Source organism: Bos mutus, chromosome 5 (genome assembly GCF_027580195.1).
Source record: "Bos mutus isolate GX-2022 chromosome 5, NWIPB_WYAK_1.1, whole genome shotgun sequence".
Classification (NCBI taxonomy): domain Eukaryota; kingdom Metazoa; phylum Chordata; class Mammalia; order Artiodactyla; family Bovidae; genus Bos; species Bos mutus.
The window spans coordinates 30,488,604-30,511,412 of record NC_091621.1 but is presented as its reverse complement, the minus strand read 5'-3'; the positions used below and the strand labels follow the sequence as shown (position 1 = coordinate 30,511,412).

Here is a 22,809-nt window from a genome sequence, read left to right as displayed (position 1 = left end):
ATATACATTTTAAAATGTATAGCACAGTGTTGTCAACTATAAGCACAGTGTTGTAAATAATTCTATAACTTACTCATCTTATATAACTGAAACTTTATATCCACTGAACAGTAACTCCCCATTTCCTCTTCCTCAATCCCCGGTAACCATCATTCTTTTTACTGCTTCTATGAGTTTGACTATTTAGATGCTTCTCAGAAGTGGGATCCTGTAGGATTTACCCCTTCTGTAACTCACTTATTTCATTTGGCATAAAGTTCTCAAGATCCGAGATGAACATAATTTCTTAAAGTCTAATCTGTTTTCTCAATAGCAACGGGAAGAACTCACAAAAAGACGAGAGAAACTTTCAAAGAAAAGGGAAAAGATAGTCAAGGAGAATGGAGAAGGAGATAAAAATGTGATTAACATCAATGAAGAGATGGAGTCATTAACTGCTAATATAGATTATATCAATGACAGTATTTCTGATTGTCAAGCCAATATCATGCAGATGGAAGAAGCAAAGGTTTGTAACTAAGAAAAATGTTTAATGAGAAGTATTTTTGTCATTAAAAGCACTTTAAATTTTTATATAAAGGGAATTTTTAATCTACAGTTTAATATAATTCTCAGGTTTTGCATGTATACCCTTCCTGCCTACTTTGTAGCTTTCTCTGCTGATTGTGTGATGTTATTTATCATTGATAAAACGTATATATCATTTATTAATCCATCTTGAATTCTTAACTGCTTAAATGTTTTATCTTTTAAACTAGACCATATGTTTCTTAGAGTAGGGATTTTTTTATGCTTTTCTGAGAAGTCTCATTAGCTAATCCAATAATATCAAATAAATGCATGAAGCAATAGGGTTTGTCTTCTGTTAAATACATTCAGCTCAAGGTAATGATACATCATATGCTGGTTTGATGCAGGAAGAAGGAGAAACATTGGATGTCACTGCAGTCATTAATGCTTGCACACTTACAGAAGCCCGATACCTTCTAGATCACTTCCTGTCAATGGGCATCAATAAGGTAAGATCTAACTACACTCTTACTGAAAAACCTAAGCCTTCGTTAATTCATTACAGTTTTGTTTATCTTTTTCTAATGACCCTTTCCTTTGTAATGAGGAAGAGTATTTTACAATGGAAAGTGTTCCTTTTATCTTTCTTTAGAGTTAAGAAAAGACAGGAGTATTTACATCAATTCCATTAGCTTCTCATCTATTGCGCTTGTGTATTAGAACAGGTAAACAACTTAATCATTTCTTTTTTGCTTTAACAAAGGAAAAGGTAAAAGAAAAATCTCTTAGTGTGCAAACAAACTCAGTGTTATAATTTTGATTTAATAATGATTCTTTACAACTCAAAAAGTCAGGAAAAAATACATTTGCACTCTCCTTATCTTAAGCAATTTCTGCTTAAATGTTAAAGATGATAATGATTTCTGACTCACCTTTTTTCTTCACATTGAGACTGTGCTATACCTTTAGTTTTGTTCTCTTGCTTAATCCTTACAGTGTATATGGAATAAATATTATTTGTATTATTTTGAATGTGAGGAAACTGAGGATCAGGAAGATTCTGATACTAGTCAGGAAGATTCCTCTGATACTAATAGCTAGCCAACATTTGCTCAGGGTCACTGAGTTTGCAAGCAGAAGAGCTAGGATGAATCAAGATCTATCTAATGTCAAATCTGACTCATATGCATTTGTCATTTGATACAGATCTTCATGTAGTTGATTCTGTTTTGTGTCATCTAAGATACATTTTTTTTTTATTGGGGGGAATGTTATAGGGTCTTCAGGCTGCCCAGAAAGAGGCTCAAATTAAAGTACTTGAAGGTCGGCTTAAACAAACTGAAATAACCAGTGCTACACAAAACCAGCTCTTATTCCATATGTTGAAAGAGAAAGCAGAATTAAATCCTGAGCTAGATGCTTTACTAGGCCATGCTTTACAAGGTAATTTGGATTGAATTTTAGTTAAATACATTGCATGGTAACTTTGCTCTTTGAGTATGCTATACTCTACTTCTTTCCTCTATAGCTTGACTGAATAGATGCTGTATTTACTTATGCTTTTAATAATTATTCCTTTTTTAATTTGCATGTATAAATTTTGGGGGATATAATTATTGTCACTACAAGAAATGATTAGTAACTTAAAAATACTCACTTAGCATTATTAAGCAAACAATTTTTATGAATTAAAAAAGATCAACAATGTTTCTGAGTTGGTTGTTTAAATTATTAACCAAGCTTCATTACTTTATTCTGCATATCTAACTGTCTTAAAAATAAATGTATAAGTGTTTGCTATGGCATCTATTCTGCATATCTTATAAATGGTACATAATCTTGTTTTATGTGAGAGTTCTTAACATTGGATCTGTTTTGATTGGAGTATTGCTTTTTGTTTCCTTTTTGCTGTTATTTATACAGATCTAGATAGCGTACCATTAGGTAAGTATGTTTAGCTTTCTGTGTACCCTACAGCTGCATGAATTACTAATTGTTCATGTACACTAATTGTGGTACATCTTATTTAAAACATTTTTATTGACAGCCAGCTGGTTTTTGCATGATCTTTTTTGAAATGTATCTGTGACCACAAACATACTAAGTCTTTTGTCTTACACATTTCTTGATTTTTAAATTCTTAGATGTTTAAAGAAGTATAGTTTTCTTTTTTATTATTTGAACTTCAGTTTTGGCTCTAGTTTCATAAGCCCTTCTTTCTATTTCTTGTAGGAAAAAATGGGATATATATTCCTATTTAGTTTTTAAATCTATCTATGCATTTGTTATTTTACCCTCATAAATATCTTTCTGTGTTATATATCTTTTATATATAATGTCTTTGGTTTATTTTTGATAGATTCTCAGCTATTCTTAAATTTTATAGAATTAAGTACATATATTTTAATATTGTAAGTTGAATAAAGCTGCTGCTGCTGCTGCTGCTGCTAAGTCGCTTCAGTCGTGTCCGACTCTGTGCGACCCCATAGACGGCAGCCCACCAGGCTTCCCGTCCCTGGGATTCTCCAGGCAAGAACACTGGAGTGGGTTGCCATTTCCTTCTCCAATGCATGAAAGTGAAAAGTGAAAGTGAAGTCGCTCAGTCATGTCCGACTCTAGCGACCCCATGGACTGCAGCCTACCAGGCTCCTCCGTCCATGGGATTTTCTAGGCAAAAGTACTGGAGTGCGGTGCCATTGCCTTCTCCGTGAATAAAGCTATCCAAAGAATTTTACATGAATGGATTAAAATAATATTTATAATTATAATATGTTCAAGTTAGAAACAGCTTAAGAGATATTTGAGTGTTGAGATTTTCTAGCTCTTGCATCTATAATATTCATGTGAACTATGCTCACCCATGAATAATATCTGAGCTTCTCCTGGTAGTTATATATATATATGAAAGATCAGGAGTATCAGGGTGATTTTGCAATTCTCCCGAATGATTATTTTTGAACAGTTTTTATTTAAAATTATTTCAAAATCTGATCCTAACTTTTTTTCCTAATCACACAGCTGTCAAAAGTTTTGTAAAATATTTTTCTTGAAGGAGAGGAATGTAGCTAAAAGATTAATGCAATTACCTCTCTGGGTCATTAAACAGTCTATGGATCTGAATTTATTTTAAATGGTAGAATGTTACACAAATAAAATACTTGAGCTGTTTGATATTATTAGATCTTTCTTAGTTTGTCCTGTGTGTTAAATCTCAAAATAATATTTCCTTGAGATCAACTCAGTAATATAGATGTGGACTTTTAACCTGCTCAAGCTATAACAAAGACAGGTAGAAAAAATTTTGATTATATTAAAGAACCATGTTAAGGCTGCCAAAATTCCTGGAATATAATGAGAATTTTTGCCATTCCATATGTTATTAAGCATATTTCCTCTCCTCTTCCTCTTCACTCTCCTTCTTTTTTTTCTTCCCACCCCCTCCTCTGCCTTTTCTTTGTTCTTCTTCATCTTAGTGGCTCAACTTGCAGTAATAAGTTAATTCTTATTTAAGTCTATTATCTCTTTTAACTTGGAAGAAAAAAAATCAATGCCCTCTTTGATGTCATTTTGTGCAGAAAATATTAAACTGTTATTTGATGAATGTTGTTGCTTTTTCACGACTTTCAATTATCTGTAGCTTAAAGAAGGGTCAAAACACAGAAGAGGAATACATTCAACTGATAACAACCTGTTACTCATGGCATAAATTTTCCCTAAGGCCATAATCTAGACCCAGAAGTGCTTGGAAGAAAGGCATAGAAGGAGAAAAACATGGAAGTAAATACAGACAAACTAGATGGTCATATGTACATTGCTTTAAAAAATTTTTTTGTTTAATTTCAATTTATCTCGAGCTTCGGGCTGAGTGCTGGGATTCAAACATAAGATACAGAATCTTGCTCTCATGGACTATACCTTACTGAGAGTGACAGGGAAGAGACTTGAGATATGTACAGGGAGTTATGGGATCACAGAATGGGGCTACCTAACAAAAGTGGAGGAGTTGATGAAGGCTTTCTGGAGCTGGTAAAATCTGAGCTGAAACATAAAGGAAGAAAAAGATTTAGCTAGGCAAGAGACAAGGTAGAAGGGGGCTAGGCAGAAGAGTCACTCTTGGCAGGGAGTAAGGTAAAGCATGGACATTTAGCCACAACATTATATTTATGAAGACTTCAAGCAGGTTGTTGCCCTAGAGCAACAAGTATGTGGCTTGGGATGATGAACATAAGGTTAGAGGCCAGTACTCCATGCTAATAGGTGTGTCTTGTTGTAGCCATTGAAAAACATCTTTATTTTCCCCTTCTTATTCCTCCACCTGTGTTTATGTTGTTGTTCCTAGGATCTTTCTCTACCTTTAGGAGTTTGCTAGAAGATTCAAGGGGCTCAGTATACAATTATATTCATGGCAAAGATTAATGAGAGCAATGTAAGAAGGATACACAATAGTATTATAAAGGAAAAGATGCAGATGGAGTAAGGAAGAATCCATATCCAGGCTTTCTTATGCTCTTTTCCTTCCAGGAAGCATCACACAGAGTATACATTTCTCTCTGGAATGAAAGTGCAGCAGCATGAGTGCATTGTTCACATCCAGGGAATTCCATTAGACACTCAGCACCTGAGGTTTTTACTGGGTACTAGTCACATACATTCCTTTTATATAGTAGTACCAGAATTCCAGATTCTGGAAGGAAAGCAGGAATTCTCAGCATAAGCAATATTGTTTGCACAAATATTCTAGGTGTAATGAACTATATTAGTTAACTGGTGACTAGAGAAATTCTGAGAGCCAAGTTTCCAGATAACAAAGTCCAACTTTGCAAGAACGCCTTTCTAAGGATAGTAGTCTTGGGCTGCTATTGTTACCCAGTCCAGACTCCTTCTGATCGCTGCACAACAGACCATTTAACTAAGAGATGAGATGTTGAGGCAAGGAATATGACTTTATCAGAAATCTGGCTGACTGAGAAGATGGCAGACTAACTTCTCAAAATAATCATCTTATCAGGATCTGCATGCCAGGTTCTTTTATAGAACAGAAATGGGGAAAGGTGAGGAAATAAAGCAAAAAGACCATTAACCTTGCAAACATCACCTGGAATGGCCAGTCTTGGAGAGGGGATATGTCAATTTCTTGCTTTCTGTAGTCATCCATAGGTGGACAGGATCCTGAATAAAGGCGTTTTGGTTTAACATTCAAACAGAGGGGCAGGATTCCCTGAGACAGGCCATTATGTATGGACAGTATACTTCTAGTGAAAAAAATCAACAGTAAGCAAAGGTTAAGGTAAAATAAACAGATCTAATGTGGAGTCATAATTGACTCTTCCCTGCAACACTATGTTAACTCTTCTCCATACGTATTTATATTAATATAAGACTTTAATAATAACTGTTTGGTTAGCTTCTAGTGACATGAGATTATGCAACTATGTACTGATATGGATGACTTTAAGACATTTTGGAGTTTTAAATCTCACTGCTTTTAGTTTTAATGCTTAACAATGAGAAAAGAAGCTGACACTGGGCTGGAATTATATTCTTAAGAGTTGAAAGTAGAGCAGTGAGATGATGGCATATCCTGCTGCCCAGACGGATATAGTGCCACAGGCAAAGCTCAGGCCTGAAGTGGTGTGTGGTTTGGTGAACGTCTCGGTGAAGGGCTGTATCTTCTGGCTAGGTTAGTTATGCCAAACTGTAATCATCTCTGAATAAAGCATACATGCATATGCAGGAGCTAAGTAGTTTTTACTAAGCACTTACATGATGTTTGATATTCTACCTGGTTTCATCATTCCTTACAGGAAAATTACTAGTTAATCTTAGCCTGCTTTTATGTATGGGAAAATAAAGACTAGATTTGTCATTTCTTTCCATTTTCTGTGTTATTAACTAATTCAGTTACATTAGCACTCAATATCCTGTCTGTGAAGCACATCCCCCAGCCTCTAAGTATGGGCTTGAGATACATATTGCCCTGAAGACCACCATTTTCCTCATTTCAGAAAGTAAACTCCTTTTTTGTGGGTCCTATTAGATGGGCTCCATTTTAGATAATGCTATCATTTATTACTGAATTTCTATCCAGTTGTCTGCTAAACAGTGTGGAAGAATGGGAGCATCTGAGAAAGGAATTAAGAATATGATTTATGAGCATAATACACCTGTATGATATAAAAGTAAAAGTTAAAGGAGAGTAATTCTACATATTTTAATTAACATATATTACTGAAAATATTGCCTTTAGTTTTGTGATGTGGCTTTATAATAAATTGTATAAGTTTTGGAAATTTGCACCTGTGTTAGGGGCTCACTGACATTTTAAATTATTTACTTTAAGTGGATGTTTTATTTACTGACTTCCTACTAGTTTTATATGTTTGCCTTTTTCTCTCTTTTCATCAGTGTGCTACTGTTCTGAAATAGCAGTGGTTTGTTTGTATTTATTTATAAAACTATTGCATGGAAACCTATAGTTTTAGTCTTTTATGTACATGTGAATGAGCTGCATGCTGATGTGTAACTTCTGAATACCTTCACACACACATACTCTCGTTCTACTTGAAAACAAAAATAAAAATAGAAGACAATCTATAAGTACATTGGAATACTAATAAAATACAACATATATGTTTACACTTATGTATTTTTTGATGTTGCCTCAGTAGATTAAAGGGAGCTTGTGCAGCATTTACTTTAATCTTTCATGTTTTACTCAATGGTTTTTCATACGTGGAATAAATGGATGGTGTGGGATAAATACATACTCTGAAAATATATTTAAATAATTACACATACTCAGATAAATACATGATCTCATTTCCATCCTGTGAACACTGTTCTTCTTTATTTTATCGTTCAACTCATGGTTTTCCTATCTTGAACACATTTTTCTCATCCTAGGACATATAATAAAAAGAGTTTCCTAGAAATTTTTTTTACTTTTCTATTTTGACTCAGTAACTGAAACCAAAGTGCCCATGTTGAAAGACCTCAGGCTGATGTTTATTATAGCATAGGCATTACAGTCATTCAAAGTGTGACATGGAGAATACTTACATTTTGGACCATTTTTTTTTTAGAAAATGTAGAGGACAGCACTGATGAGGATGTACCTTTACACAGTCCAGGATCAGAAGGAAGGTAGGAGAACCTTTAGAAACTTAATGAGTTGACTTCTGTAATATTTTTTTTATTTTATTTTAATTTTTAAACTTTATACAATTGTATTAGTTTCGCCAAACATCAAAATGAATCCATCACAGGCACACATGTTTTTTAATACTTTTATCTTGTTGAATCAATTAACATGAAACAAATAATTTTAGATTTTATGGCTAAGTGAAGAACAGTAGAAATAATAATATGGAAGCCAAACTAAGTAATGCTTAACCATCAAAAATTTTAAAATAAAATACTGAGATATTTAAGGAAGGAAAATGAACTATTTTGATTAGTTTATTTTTATTTTAAATATTGTCTTTCTGTGTTTTCCATAGGCTTATAAATTTTTTTCTATACTTAAACTCATTAGAGGTCATATAGTTTTCTATATTGTTTCCTTTTATTCATTTGATTAATTATTTATTTGCACACAGCTCACTGTCTTCAGACCTTATGAAGCTTTGTGGTGAAGTGAAACCAAAAAGCAAGGTAAGAATAGAAAATACCAGGTAAACATTTTTTCTGATGTTCTTTATTATCACTATTAAATGCATAGGCCTTGGGCACAGGCAAAGATTTCATATGATAGAAATTTAGTTCTTTATCATATTCTCCCTTGAAAAAAATTTATATTGACAAATTTCTCCTCTGTGGAATTGTTATTTACTGTTTTCTTGTACTTTTTCTGCTGGGTAAGATATGATTATGGAGAACAATGCTTAAAATAATTTAGAATGACCGGAGATTTTTGAAATTTTAACATTCTAATACATTCCTAAGTTTCTTATTTATTTTAACATATCTTGAGATGGTTTGAATAGGCCAACTCTTAATCATCATATTGTATTAAAAATTGAGACTATAATGCATATTTGTAAAACTTAAAAAAAAAGTGTACATGCTATTACAGGTGTGAGAAACAACATGGTATATTTCAGATTGCATGTTGGTAGCATTTGTTACTAGATGAGTTAACTATCCATTTTAAGATGTTTGAAAACAAAGAATTCTTGCAGTGCTTAGTAAATATTTGTTGGATGAATAGATGAAATCAAGACCTGAAAGAATAGTACTATACTAATGCACAGGATGGATATAAGGCCCACAGTGGTTAGCCAGGTAATATAGATAAATAATTTGGCTAGATATAAGATAATTAACAGGAATCATTATGATTAACTGAGGTGGACATGGCCCATCTAAAGCAAATAGGCATCACTAACTAATGCTTATTTTTGCCATCAAGGAATATGGGCCTAAGACTACCAGATCCTCAACTCTTTAAAGAGTAGCTTTAAATATGGATTTTAATGGAGAATTTCCTTCTCTTTAAAATACTGAGCTAGCCAATTGAAAAACATCTCCAGGCTTTGTGTATGGTCCTTGAACTACCAGTTTGGTGATATGTGGTTTGAGTTTGATTATTCTAAGTGACCAGAAATTACCCAATCTCAAAGAAAACATTCTAATATAGTTTGGATTGAGTCTTAACGTGGAGGAGAGAATCTCTTAAGGTAACTTGGTCTTTCAGGCCCTGTGAAATCCAGAGAGAGACGTGAAGTGGTAACCTGAAGGTCATCTCCTTAAAAAACCACTGTGATTAGGAATTCCATGAAAATGATTCAGTTGGCAATAGGGAAAACTGATACGGTGAAAAGCTGGCCTGCAGGGCTTCCTTTTTCCAAAAGTTTTCTGGTAATATCTATCACTCCTTTGGTACTGCATGGATGCCTAGTGTTAGTCGCTTAGTCATGTCTGACTCTTTGTGACCCCATGGACTATAGCCTTCCAGGCTTCTCTGTCCATGAAAGTCTCCAGGCAAGAACACTGGAGTGAGTAACCATTTCCTTCTCCAGAGGATCTTCCTGACCCAGGGATCAAACCCCCGTCTCCTGCATTGCAGGCAGATTCTTTACTGTCTGAGCCACCAGGCAAGCCCATAGACACCTAAAGGATCTAATATTTTTTATTTTTCACTCATTGAAGACATGAAATTGATTATATATCTTAAATAGACTTGTACCAGCACTACATTAAATGCAAGCCATATAAAGTTGAATAAAACAGGGTGTCTACCATTTAGAGGTTTATAATCTGGTAAACACTTTGATTATCTTTTAATATATTAGTGATAATAGCCAGCTGTAAGTATTAACAACAAGGTAGTCTCTTTGTTTTTTTAGGAATATGGAAGGGAGTGCTTAAATAAATAAAATAACCTTCACCTGCCTTACCATGCTGCTAAAAACATATGGACTGGTGTTGGATATCCATCAGGGAGATTAAACAGCCAGTTAGGGCATCAGGGGAGCAGGGTCATAAAAATGGAGAAACGGATTTAAAAATTGATATGTAAAATTTAAATTTATATTAAATAATTTTATATATTATACAATATATATTAAAATGTATATTAAATAAGTCATCTAAGCCTGGGAAAGATCAGAATTTAGTTGAATGCCACTGCAACTATCTTTCGGTTTAATTTATTTATTCCTTCTTTTTTTTTCTAAAATGATATATCGAGAAAGCTGGCCATTAGTATCAGGATAGCATAATAATAATGGAGGCAGATTGTCTGGTTTTGAATCTGACTTTGCCACTTACTAGATGTTTGACTTTGGACTGTTAGCTATCCTGTACTTTAGTTCTCTCATTTTGTGAATTGGGATAATAGTATATACTAATAGAGTAAATTATTTAGAATTTCTGGCATACAATAAGTATAATACAAGCATTGGCTATTATTATGACCTCTAAAGTTCTCAGCTGGCTGTATCTCTGGCTTGTCACTATCTTACATGTTGTGTCCGACACACTTGCTAGGAAAGACACGCTGAATGTTTTACCTATTTCAAACTAATATTAAATCTCTATTGCCTAATCATCTTCTCTGCAGAAGTTTGCATATGATTGCTTTTCCTTCCATTCTCTGACTAGGCCCGAAGGAGAACCACCACTCAAATGGAATTGCTGTATGCAGATAGCAGTGAACTAGCTTCAGACACTAGTACAGGAGATGCCTCCTTACCTGGCCCTCTTACACCTGTTGCAGAAGGGCAAGAGATTGGAATGAATACAGAGACAAGTACTTCTGCTAGGGAAAAAGAGCTCCCTCCCCCATCTGGCTTCCCTTCTAAGATAGGCAGCATGTAAGTCTGGCCCAGCTACACTAACTTCCTTTCTTTTGCCTTTTCTTTAAAAAAAAAAAAAAAATATATATATATATATGCATGTTACTAATTTCTTATTTCTATTTTTAAAAATATATGTAAATAAGATCTCTAGTTTTCCAAGTAATTTCTGTTAGGTGTTGTATCCCTAATTTTTGCACATTCAAAATAATTTAAATGAGATGTTCTTTGTTGAATTGCTTTGTCTGATATTTAACTTTTAGAGTCTTAAAGATTATAATTTTTATAAAGGCTGAGTTATAAATTACAGGCAAAATTTATTTAGAAACACCTAAATTAAAGTTGTAACTATAAAACCACAATATAAAAACAGAAGCTTTAAAAAACTCTTAAATTTGCTCTTAATTATGTTAAACCCTAGTTCTAAGAGCCTGGTCAGGATAATAAACCTTGGCTGAAACTCTTGAAGAAAAGTACAAATACCAGTTAAAAACAACACATTTTGAAGCTTCCTAATTCTTTGCCTTGAAGTACATTGCATGTCTGGGATGAGTGTACACACAAAGTGTAAATACTGTATTATTAAAGATGTGAAGGAGGGACTGTTTCCTCTCTCCTCTATGATAATCTTAACAAAAAACATTCAAGACAAATCTTATTTAGAAATTTTTCATTATTATCTTGAGAACAAAGATTTCCCTACACAGGCCAGCATGTGTTTGTCTTAGTTATATTAAAGTTATATCAATCGTTCACTTGGTAAAGATTTTTAATGCCTTATTTCAAACTAATTCTCACATATGATCTTGCAAATGATCTATTGGATGAGTGCATCACTGCATTGAGAAATATTGCCAAAAAGTGTTACACATTATATGACTCTAAATAATAAAATATAACAAACTCCCCACCCCAACCTGAATATCTGTTTCCCATAACTTTCTTCATCCTATGAAGATATTTTCATTTCTTCCATTCAGTAAGCCCATCTGCTATCTTTAGTTCCAAAATTAATGATGACAGAGCTATCCTGCATGTGCTTGAGGTGACTTATGTAATTAATAATTGGATTTGCTATTAGAGATTGCTAACCAGTATAGCTTATGGCTTCAGTGCTTTTTTGATAACAGTAGAAAAAATGCTTTCGGTGAAGGTAGTGATATAGAGCTGAGAACAGATTTTAGAGACTCCTATGTGTTCAGCATTTAGTCTATCAGATGAATAGAGACTTTTGGAACTTCAAGACTAAATCTATGACCTGGATTCCAGAATGCAGGTAATACCTCCTTGTTGCCTTTTTTTCCCCCCCCGTTTTAAAAATGTATCATTCATGACAGGTTGTAGAAAATATCTTTAGACACTGTCTCTTCACATGATTTATTATCAAGTTAACATAAATTAAGATGCTTATATAGTTCTATACAAATTCAACAGTTGGTCATATGCTTGGTACAGTGATTCTTATAACTCATTAGTACATGACTTCCATTGCATGAAGTAAAATGATTTACTCAAGTGGGCCTTATGATTTAAATAATACAGAACTTCTAAAATATGTTTTCCTCTAATTAAAAAAATCAGGCACATAAAGTTTAATTATATTTAGTTTTCACTTTCAAATAGGAATCATTGTAAGCCCATTCTAGTGATCCCACTTGTTAATTCCTTAGTGGTTTTTTTTTTCTCTTTTCTTACTAATGTAACTAGTCAAAGATAGCAAAAGTTCATTTTTTCACTTAAAATTCATTACCACTATGCACAGAAATCCTAGTCTTAAATTATTAATTACATGGCCACTACTCAACTACTAGTTAACTAAAATAATTGTGGGTTCTTTGTGATTACCTGTAGTATTCTTTTGTGAGTGTGTAAATATTAATTCATTAAATCTCATTGTTTCTCATACTCTGATATTCTAATATTTTTGTTCTTGCAAAACTGTAAAGACAATTTTCCCTCAACTGAAGCAATTCTAATCAAACTTATACACATGTTTTTAAACACTTGTATTTAAAGTAAAAAATATTATTTTAGCTATTTGGCAATATAGCATTGATGTTTACATTCAAAGATAATGGTTGTGTATATTTGACAAGATTACAAATTTAAAAATTAAAATATACAGCTGTCAAGATCCCATTAATTAAAAATAATTTGTGATATTTTCCTCTCCTAGTTCTGTTTCATTTCCAAATAATCTTTCTCAAATTCCAGGTGTTAATCTACTGAAAATTGAATATCTGCCAAAATTATGTGTATGTATTTAAAATTAGATAATTGAAGAATCTTCTCTCTCAGTTCCAGGCAGTCATCCATGTCAGAAAAAAAGCTACCAGAGCCTTCCCCTGTAACAAGGAGAAAGGCATATGAGAAAGCAGAAAAATCAAAGGCAAAGGAACAAAAACAGTAAGCTATTCATGCTCTTTATCTAGTAGATTGTGTGAAATGTCTGATGCCCTTAGATGCTAAGGGACAATGGTGAAATTATTTTCCATATTCAGGCTTACTCTGGGATTGTGACTTGGTCTTATAGAAAATTTTGAAATTAATTTTGACTGTTATTTGATAAAACTGACATTGATTTCACCTCTTAAAAGTGATTAACAAAAATCTAGTATTAGAAGATATGTGCCATTGTCCGTTTTATTTCTGTTCTTTTATGTTTAAATTGATAACCTCAATTTTTTTTGTTAAACTATTTTAATAACTATTTGTATGTTTTGTAAGGGTTAGCTTACTTAACAGTACACAATATAATCTGATGATCCACTTACCTGGGCATTTGTAAATCACAATAACACAACAGACGGAAAGTTTGAAATGGGTTAGAACCACTGTCACTTTTCTACTCTATGGCATAGTGAGAGCTCCCTTAGGCCACCTCAGGAGCTACATATGGCAGGTAGATCCCTGACATGGTCTTGAGTAGGAATATCAATGCGAATCTATATTTAAGTACTGGTAAAGCAAATTTCTTTAACATAAAAATAATTATAAAAAGAAGCTTTCATATATTTTCTGTACCTGCGAAGATGATCTTACACTTCCTCCTCCCTTGTACCAAGATGCGCACTCTCTACTTTGACCACTGGTTTAGCTGACTTGAATATCATGGCAATTACTCTTCTAATTAACCTTCTTCCTGTATTTAGAGATGAAATTTACCTGTTTCTACAGAATTGAATGTCATAATTATAAGCAGGAGGTAGGGGATAGGACAAATATGTAATTTAAAAATAAATGAATAAATCAGCTAAATAGATAAATTCTTCTTAAACTCTCAGGGTCTGTTTCCCCATCTGTAAAGTGAACAACTTGGTCTCAACTCTCAAATAGTATAATTTTAAATTTGGTTTGCTTTATTTATACTGACTTAGATTTTAGCAGACATTTTCTTTAGTGCCATCTTGTGGCCAATGTGACAAAATTCAGTGGAAAAAAATTTCAATGAAATTGTTTGGAGTACATTTTATCTTATATAAAAGGAAGAGAGGATGAAAGGAAGGAATTCTATAATGAAAAGCTTTTTTAAAAAATAAAAGCATGTTTCTTATAACATTTCTAACAAATTAAAGCCAATTAAAGCCACCTATGTAATGTTCTTTTTTTCTTGTAGCTCAGATTCTGGAACCTCAGAGGCTAGTCTTTCACCTCCTCCTTCCCCACCAAGCCGGCCCCGTAATGAGCTGAATGTTTTTAATCGTCTTACTGTTTCTCAGGGAAACACATCAGTTCAGCAGGATAAGTAAGTCATTAAGTAAAAGAGCCCCAATTATTCGTTATAATATTCTGAACCTTTCAATACAGTCTGTAGAAAACATTTAGCTTCTCTGTGTGGGAGATGGAGTCTGACTTGTAAACTCTTCCCATATTTCATGTATTTTTCCAATGGAAAATGAACCATACAGACAAAATTAGAGAAATTTATTTTCCTGCTGAACATTATTCCCTGCTATGGATTTGCATTGCTGTACTTCCACACTTGTCTTGCCTTTTTTTTTTTTGCAAGTAAATTAGAATTGAAAATCTTTGAGATCACTTGAAGTTTAAATTTCTTGGGATTCTTCAGCTTTATTGAGCCCATAAAAGCCTCTAACCCAGATAGTCTGCACTGAAAAGAGGCAAATTATTTTACTTTTGGTGCATGTATCATCTTCTAAAACCATTGTCATATATGTATGGGTAAAAGAGTACTTTGATGGGTGGACAACATAGAACTCTGGGTTGTTGGGGAAGAGAAGTTGGAGAGGGATGGAAAATATAATTTTCATTAAATTTGAAGTGAAAAAATATTCCCACACTGAGCCAGAATCTCTTTTGCAAGAATTTCCTACTAACAGTGTTGCCATAAGGTATTTATTAACTGACTTCTCTGCTTTGAGTTTGAATGATAACACTGTGGATAATATACATACTTGATATTCAGTATCCCACACCAGTTCTTTGTTTTTTATGCTATAATCTCCCTGTATATATAAGTTTCTGAAATTTATAAGATATTGTTTAAGATCCATCTGGCATGTTTAGGTCATGCTAAATGGCTCTATGTACATAGGCACATCATCATTTTGAAAGATTGTTTAATCTACTTAATTTATGGATACACTTTTTATTAGATTTTAATATAGTTTTAGCAGTAGATACAGACATGTCCTTTAAAATGATCTAGATAGGTTTTCTAAAAAAATATTTAAAAGAGAACATTGTTAAATCCTCTTATTTAGTTGAGAAAGAGTAGAACATAAAATTGAAAAAAAAAAAAAAAGAATGTCTTTAGGAAGTCCATTTTCATAAACAATATGAAGAATTACTAAATTTTGTCTCCCTTGCATTCACAGTCATAAAATTTTTGTGTCAGTCTTTTGATAATCTTGACAATCTAATCATAGTTCCATATTTTCTGAAATTGTTTATGAGCTACCAATCATTTGACTCTGTTGTCATCTCTATAAAGTAAAATTTAGAATAACTGACTACACTTTCAAAATCTCACCTAACTTTTGAATCACTTTCTTTGGGCTCCTTTTTGAGACTAGCATATTTTACCAAATAGAATTAGGTCCTACACATTGTTTCTGATTACATAATATGCCAGTATTATGTAATCACTTTATCACCATTCTTCCCAAGTATTAGAATGACCAAAAAGTTTGTTTGGGAATTTTTCATAAGACATTATGGGAAAGCCCAAATCAACTTGGTGGTCAACCCAAGATATTATATAATAATACAAGCTAAAGAGATTTTCATAGTAACTAGACTTATTGTCAGTCCTGGAGGTTTCAGATTAAGGCTGATGAGAGTAGCTCATCTATTTTTAAATTCCAGTAAAACCTCCTAACTATTACTAAGGGACGGCCTAGTCAGAAGAACTCCATGTTTTTGAGATGAATTAAAATCCAAGGTTATTAAATTTTGAATGATTTGCTTTCCATGTATACATATGGTATATTTGTGCAACTTCTGCATGAAGAGTTTAAATATAAAGAAATTATCAAGAGGAATAAAATTCATTAATGACTATTGAGACAGAAAAATGTTTCTAGTACTAGTCAAATTAGAGTCTTGAGGTGATGTATTTCACTAGCTTGATGCTGTTCCTCTTCAGGGCCTGTGTTTCAGAAAGTGAGAGTAGATTAGATTCTGTGGATGAGTAATAGAAAGTTTCCCACCCCCCACCCCCCAAAATTTTGGAAGAAAACATAAGCACAAAATTTTAACTAATTTGGCTATCAATGAATTTGCTGACATTCTGCACAAATAGAAAAGGAATGCACTATAAAGGAAATGTTTGCTGTATTTCTGTTATTCATAGTACTGAATCTGTTCAGTCTCAGTGTCTTTACCTGTTGACATCTGTTTTCTTTTTCCTCATAATTCTAACTCTTTCACTGTAGGTCTGATGAAAGTGATTCCTCTCTGTCGGAGGTACACAGGTACTTTCTATCTTTCCTACGTTCTGGCATTTCATTGATGTTCTAAAATGCCTTCCAAGAAACTTTAAACAAGTCTCATTTTTGTTGCACTCATAACTTGTAAGCCATATAAATGCACTAATATTTTTAAACATTAATTTTAATATGCTTTTGTGAAGTCATAGCTTTCAAGGTAATGGCAAACTTTTTTAATATAATAGTATAAAAACTTGTGCCATTTGTATTCTGCCTATAATCTAAAACTTTTATTTAAAAGAGATTAAGTTTTATGAAAATTAATGTCAAGGTTTGCTCTTCATCAGGCATTTTTTCCATCTCAAAGTGTAGGAAGTGAATAAGGTATTTTTTTCATGTTGATTTATTGATTTTAAATAAAACTTTATGGCAGGCTCTGTGATTTTAAAACAAAAGGTATGCTAGGGGAAAAAAGTATACTGTGGTACATAAAATATCGAAAGAAATGAATTTTTAAAACATAATATTTTAAGCATTTTAAATGCTGTTTTTAAAATAATGTTGCATTTTTTCATGTTATGGATTTTTTGGACCCTTAATTTCTCTTTTTTTCCTTTCATTTCCTATTCTTACTAATCAATTTGTCTCCTTCTTTCTCTTTGCACTACTTTCCCATGTTTCATGACCATTTTCCTGATCATCAGTAGATCCTCCAGAAGGTAGGCAGGGGAAGGGAGAGGAAATTAATATCATTCACAGTATTACAAAACTTTACTGGTTTTTCATGGACCAAAAAGCATTTTTTTCCCTTTCATATCAGATCTGTTGTATAAGTTTGCAATATTAAAGTTGAGTTATATATTTCATAATGTAAATAGATTTTTAATAGAGAAAGAAATACCTTTGACTTATGTTTCCAATTTCTATATTTTTTTCTATTAATATTATCTTTTGAATCAGGTAATGGCTATAAAAATTAACCCCAATATTCTGAATATATGAGAGTATTTTTCAGTATATAATGAATATAATATTATATTTAATGTTGAAATTATTTTCTTCAGAAGTCTGAATGAATAAAATACATAAGAATGAAAAAGAGACATCTTGTTCTCTAAGACATGCCATACATAAGTTATTGAAAGCAGATATTTACCTCTGTAATTTTACAACCTTTCATATGGCAGAATTGTGTTGAACGTTATGTCATCAAGGGAACATTAGTAGATTCTTAGGATAAAGACAGTAATTTGAAGGAAGGAAATCTTAGGAGTCATAGTGTTAAATAACCAAGGGTACTGTTTTAACTTTTTCCTTAGGATGATTTGTGTCATTTAATCTGCATTTGTGCAGATCAAAGCAGCTCTAAGCTTGTTAAAATGAATTCTTTTATTTATAATCAGCTTGTTAAAATATACATACATATATATGTAGTGTTTTGGAAGTAAGTATTATAGCAATAGACTATGCATTAGATCATAACTTTTCAACATCTGAAGCAGCAGTTAAAATTTGATGGCTTCAGTTCATAACTATAAACTCCACATAATAGGATTTCAAATTGGCAATTTTAGACTTTTGAGGAGGTTTTGCTACCATTTCTATTTCAATCTGTTAAATTTTTAGATAACCCAAAATTACTGAGCCTTAATTTCAAGGATCTCAAATTAATGTGTATATACAAATAATACTTTGGATTTTGTAGTTATTCATCCATGTGATGGATGATCCATGTGATCCATCCATGTTCCTGGTCTTATTTCTGCTGATGAGAAACTCCCTTTACTTTTTGAAATCATTATAACTAAATCCTAAAAATAAATATGTCTTAATCCTGATCCTAATTTATTACCTCTTTAAATTTTTGTTCATTGGTCTGTCATCAGCCCTCTTGAGCTATACTAGCATTAATCCAGTACATCTATTTTGCATGCATATGACAGCTCTTTAAATATTTAGTACTTTTGTATGGTCTCTCCAATGAAGGTTCTTTTATCAGCTCAATAGATTTAATCTGTTTCTAATGTGGTATAGTCTGCAGATCCTTCTTTTTGCTTCTACTGTTCTGGAAAATCTCCAGGTTTTCAAAGCTCTTTTTAAAATGTGGCCTCTAGAATTCCACTTCATTCTAGATGTAGCCTTGGCAGAGTATAGTAGTTCTATTGCTTTCTTTCTCCTGAAATATTTATTTATATTTCAGAAGTTATAGTGTTAGAGGAATCATACATTGTTGATCCATTGATCTTGTATTCAATAAACAAATTTCTTTAGCTTTTAAAATCTAATTAAGCCCCTTTCCTATTTGGAGCATTCTGTTCTATCTTCAACTTAAATTTTATGTTTAAATTTTATCCAGTGAATATTTTAGTGCTAAGTACATACTTAAACAGATTTGGGGAATAATTTTCTAGACAATATAGCTCTTTAATATGTCAATTTAGGAAGCATGCCATATCTGTCTTCAGTTCAGTGGAAAGACTGACTAGATATTGAAGACCTTTTTCCAGATTGAGAGGAACGTTGATTCTAGGGGTACTTTTCCGCCACTGATGGAACTACCTTACTACAACAATTTCAAACTCACCCACCATGTATGTAGGGATATTATTTGAAAAGCTTTTTGTATGGACTTTATTGAGTCAATATACACTATGAATATGATATTACCCTAGTTTGCTGCCTATTAATTTTACAAAAAACTCCCCATGAGATGTTATCGCTTACTCATGAGCAGTTAGGTGTTTGTAATTTTTGTAATTATTTATTTAATAGTTCCCTCTATGAAACTAAACAAGTTTTACCCATTTGTAATTTCTGAAATCCACTTTTTTTTCCCCCTTTCTGGAATATGGGATCTACACATTTTATCCCCTTTATTGATTCTCTTAGCATACCAACAATGATTTTGCCTCCACAATGGTATATACTTTCAAAATCTTGTGATATAATAATTTAAAAATAGAAATACTTGAACTCATTGAATGTCCATTGTCAGTTCTAACTTATGTTGGGCTCACATTTCTTCTGAATTATTTCTGTCCCTGGCATCTTAAAAGTTGTTCTCATTCATCAAGAATGTGGATACAGACAGCTTTATCTCTGAATCTGTCCTAATATTAAGCCATCTCTCTTTTATAATGGACACATGTGCATGTGTGCTAAGTCACTTCAGTCATGTCCGACTCTTTTTGACCTTATGGACTGTAGCCTTCCAGGCTCCTCTGTCCGTGGGATTATCCAGGCAAGAATACTGGAGTGGGTTGTCATGCCCTCCTCCAGAGGATCTTCCTGACCCAAGGGTTGAACTCGCATCTCTCATATATCCTGCATTGGTAGGTTCTTTACTGCTGATGCCTCCTGGGAAGCCCATAAAATGTACATATTTCAGCATAACTTTTCTTCCTGCTCTGAGCAAAGATATTTTTTTTTTCTTAGTCTTCCTTCCCAGTACAATTACTTCAATTCAGATTCTGTCTTAAACTCCTTTAGGATAGGGACAGTGTTTGGATAAACTTTACATTTCCACAGTTCATAATCCAGTGGCATAAAGCAGAAATTCAAAAAATATTAAACTTAGGAGAAAGATCCAAAGAGCATCACTATTCTATTAATATTTTATGCTTTTTAAAAAAATCTTCTTTGAGATTGTTAGAATTTTTAAAGCTTTTGTTATTTTTGAGCCATTCTCCCTTTAGATTTCAATTTATGCAATCATTCTTGTATTTCTTTAAATTTGTTTGAAATCTGCTTTCTTAGTATTTTAGGTAGTATGTATTATACCATCTTTAAAATGTCTTTTTTTGACATAGACTTCCAGTCTGATAGTTACATCTTCCAGTTTTCCATCATTAATACTTCTTATTTTTCATAATTTACTATATTTGAATAGCTCCCAATATTACTTCATTAAACTTTGAGGAGATAAAATTGTTAGTGAGAAAATTCAAATGTATTGTTGACTTTGCTTTTTGCAGAATACAGCTGCTAGAAGATTCCTAAATAGTTGATGCACTTCATCACTACTATTATAATTTCACACTTTGTCCCTTTGCTTTAAATAAAGACAAGGAGCAATCTGGTTTTTCAGTTCAATTCAGTTGTTCAGTCGTGTCCGACTCTGGTTTTTATGTAGTACCAATTATTTAGAACAACTTCTTAAAGTCAGAGAAATAAAAAAAAAATCCAGGTTCAATGCACAATACTGGATGCTTGGGGCTAGTGCACTGGGACGACCCAGAGGGATGGTATGGGGAGGGAGGAGGGAGGAGGGTTCAGGATGGGGAGCACATGTATACCTGTGATGGATTCATTTTGATATTTGGCAAAACTAATACAATTATGTAAAGTTTAAAAATAAAATAAAATTAAAAAAACAACAACAACAACAAAAAATAGTTTCATGATATAGCTACTGAAAAAAATCTTATTTTTCCCCCCACCTCAGGGGCATAATCAACCCGTTTCCAGCTTCAAAAGGAATCAGAACTTCTCCACTTCAGTGTATTCATATAGCTGAAGGGCATACAAAAGCTGTGCTCTGTGTGGATTCTACTGATGATCTTCTTTTCACTGGATCAAAAGGTGCTAATAGTTGTGTCATATGAATATTTAGCAGATCTTTTTAATGATTACGTTTTAACAGGTTTTGAAACATTTCAAGCTGCTTAAGACTCATAAGAATCTGAAAGATGATATTGTTCAACTGCTAAATTATATAAAATATAAAATCATTACATAGTTGAGAAAAAAATACAATCTCTGTTGATGTTATGTGAATAGAATGGTGAAGAAATACATTCCGATTTGGTAATTGAGCACCTAATGCATGCAAAGCCCTGAGCTTAGTAACGCAGGCTATATAAAAATCCATAAAAGGCCATTACAGTGTGTGGTAAAAGAATAAGATGGGTAGCAACCACCATTTCTTGAGCATTTAATAAGTGTCTGAAACTATACTAGCCACTGTGCAAATTTTATCTCATTTAATTCTCACAACAATGCCAAAGTTGCATCCTCATATTACAGATCAAGAAGCTGAAGATTCCAAGAATTAAATGATTTTTCCACATAAGTTTAGCTAGTAAGTGGAAGAGCCAGGATTAGAAACCTAGGTCTGTGCATCACCAAACCTGCAGTTGCAGGCAACTAGAAATTAACTATAAATGATTTAAAGAGTTATACATGAATATTTGGGGTTTCAGAAGAGAAAGAGATTATGCTAAAATTGTGAAAAATAAGGAAGGCTTTGATGAGGAGGCACTTAGGGTGAACCTTACTGGATTGTTTGGATATTGGCAAATAAAAATTGACAACCAAGATTAGAGAGCAGTGTAAGCAGAGACATGGAGGTAGATGGTTTTGGAAACAAAATCCATTTGGCTTGAAAAGTAGAATATATGTAGAAGTGGTGGATAATGAGGCTGAAAAGATGAGAAGGAAGCATGTGCAGGAATTTGGAAAGCTGGTTAAAGCCTTTTAGCATTTAAGGATATTACAAGATAAAGGGAAGAATCCTGCCAGCACTTGTAAATAATAGCAAGCAGTTCCCCAATTAAAAAAAAAAAATTGCTCTGTAAAAGTATAATTTTCTAATAACTCAAATTTATTTCTCTGGGATAATTAGATGCTTATGTCAGAAACTCAAAGTCTTGAATAGAATAGTTTAGTGATCATGTGTATGATTATGTTAATGACGTCAATTAGTGACCTCTGGAAAAGAAATGTGTATGTAGTTCTGCATGTGGAGTGTTGTGAGAAGGTAAGAGAGTATCAAAACAAAATATTTTGAAGAGGCTGATTTGGAATGGCCATTTTAAATTCAGGGGCAATTTGAAATAAGACTATCAATATGTCTATTTTAAAATTTTGTATAATTATTCTTTAATACCACTTGATGCATACACCAGATATCCTAGCTTTCATCTAATCCTTATACCTACTTTGCCCTTGAACCTGCTGCAAAATGTCAAGGATAGAATTAGGATGCTATTGCAAGTTAATTAAATAATTACCATTTTCTTATCTCATTTTTTCTCATAGGAGAGAAATTGTTATTGCTAAGAGAATCTAATTTAGTTCTTATCGACAATATTTCCTCTTTTTTATTTGCT

General features: G+C 32.8%; 1 protein-coding gene across 10 annotated transcripts in view; it reads left to right on the top strand.

Annotated features, from left to right (window-relative positions):
• KIF21A (kinesin family member 21A) overlaps window positions 1-22,809 on the top strand; it is a 184,776-nt gene that overhangs the window by 148,326 nt on the left and 13,641 nt on the right. For 2 of the 10 annotated variants that reach the window (XM_070370606.1, XM_070370610.1), the window contains 12 exons: window positions 314-508; window positions 918-1,019; window positions 1,788-1,953; window positions 2,434-2,454; window positions 7,593-7,653; window positions 8,109-8,163; window positions 10,615-10,826; window positions 13,107-13,214; window positions 14,425-14,553; window positions 16,706-16,744; window positions 17,404-17,418; window positions 21,144-21,280. In XM_070370606.1, coding sequence (XP_070226707.1) covers window positions 314-508; window positions 918-1,019; window positions 1,788-1,953; window positions 2,434-2,454; window positions 7,593-7,653; window positions 8,109-8,163; window positions 10,615-10,826; window positions 13,107-13,214; window positions 14,425-14,553; window positions 16,706-16,744; window positions 17,404-17,418; window positions 21,144-21,280 — 1,240 coding nt within the window. The remainder of the gene's footprint in view (window positions 1-313; window positions 509-917; window positions 1,020-1,787; window positions 1,954-2,433; window positions 2,455-7,592; window positions 7,654-8,108; window positions 8,164-10,614; window positions 10,827-13,106; window positions 13,215-14,424; window positions 14,554-16,705; window positions 16,745-17,403; window positions 17,419-21,143; window positions 21,281-22,809) is intronic. The other 8 variants (XM_070370609.1, XM_070370612.1, XM_070370611.1 and 5 more) reach the window with 6 other exon arrangements.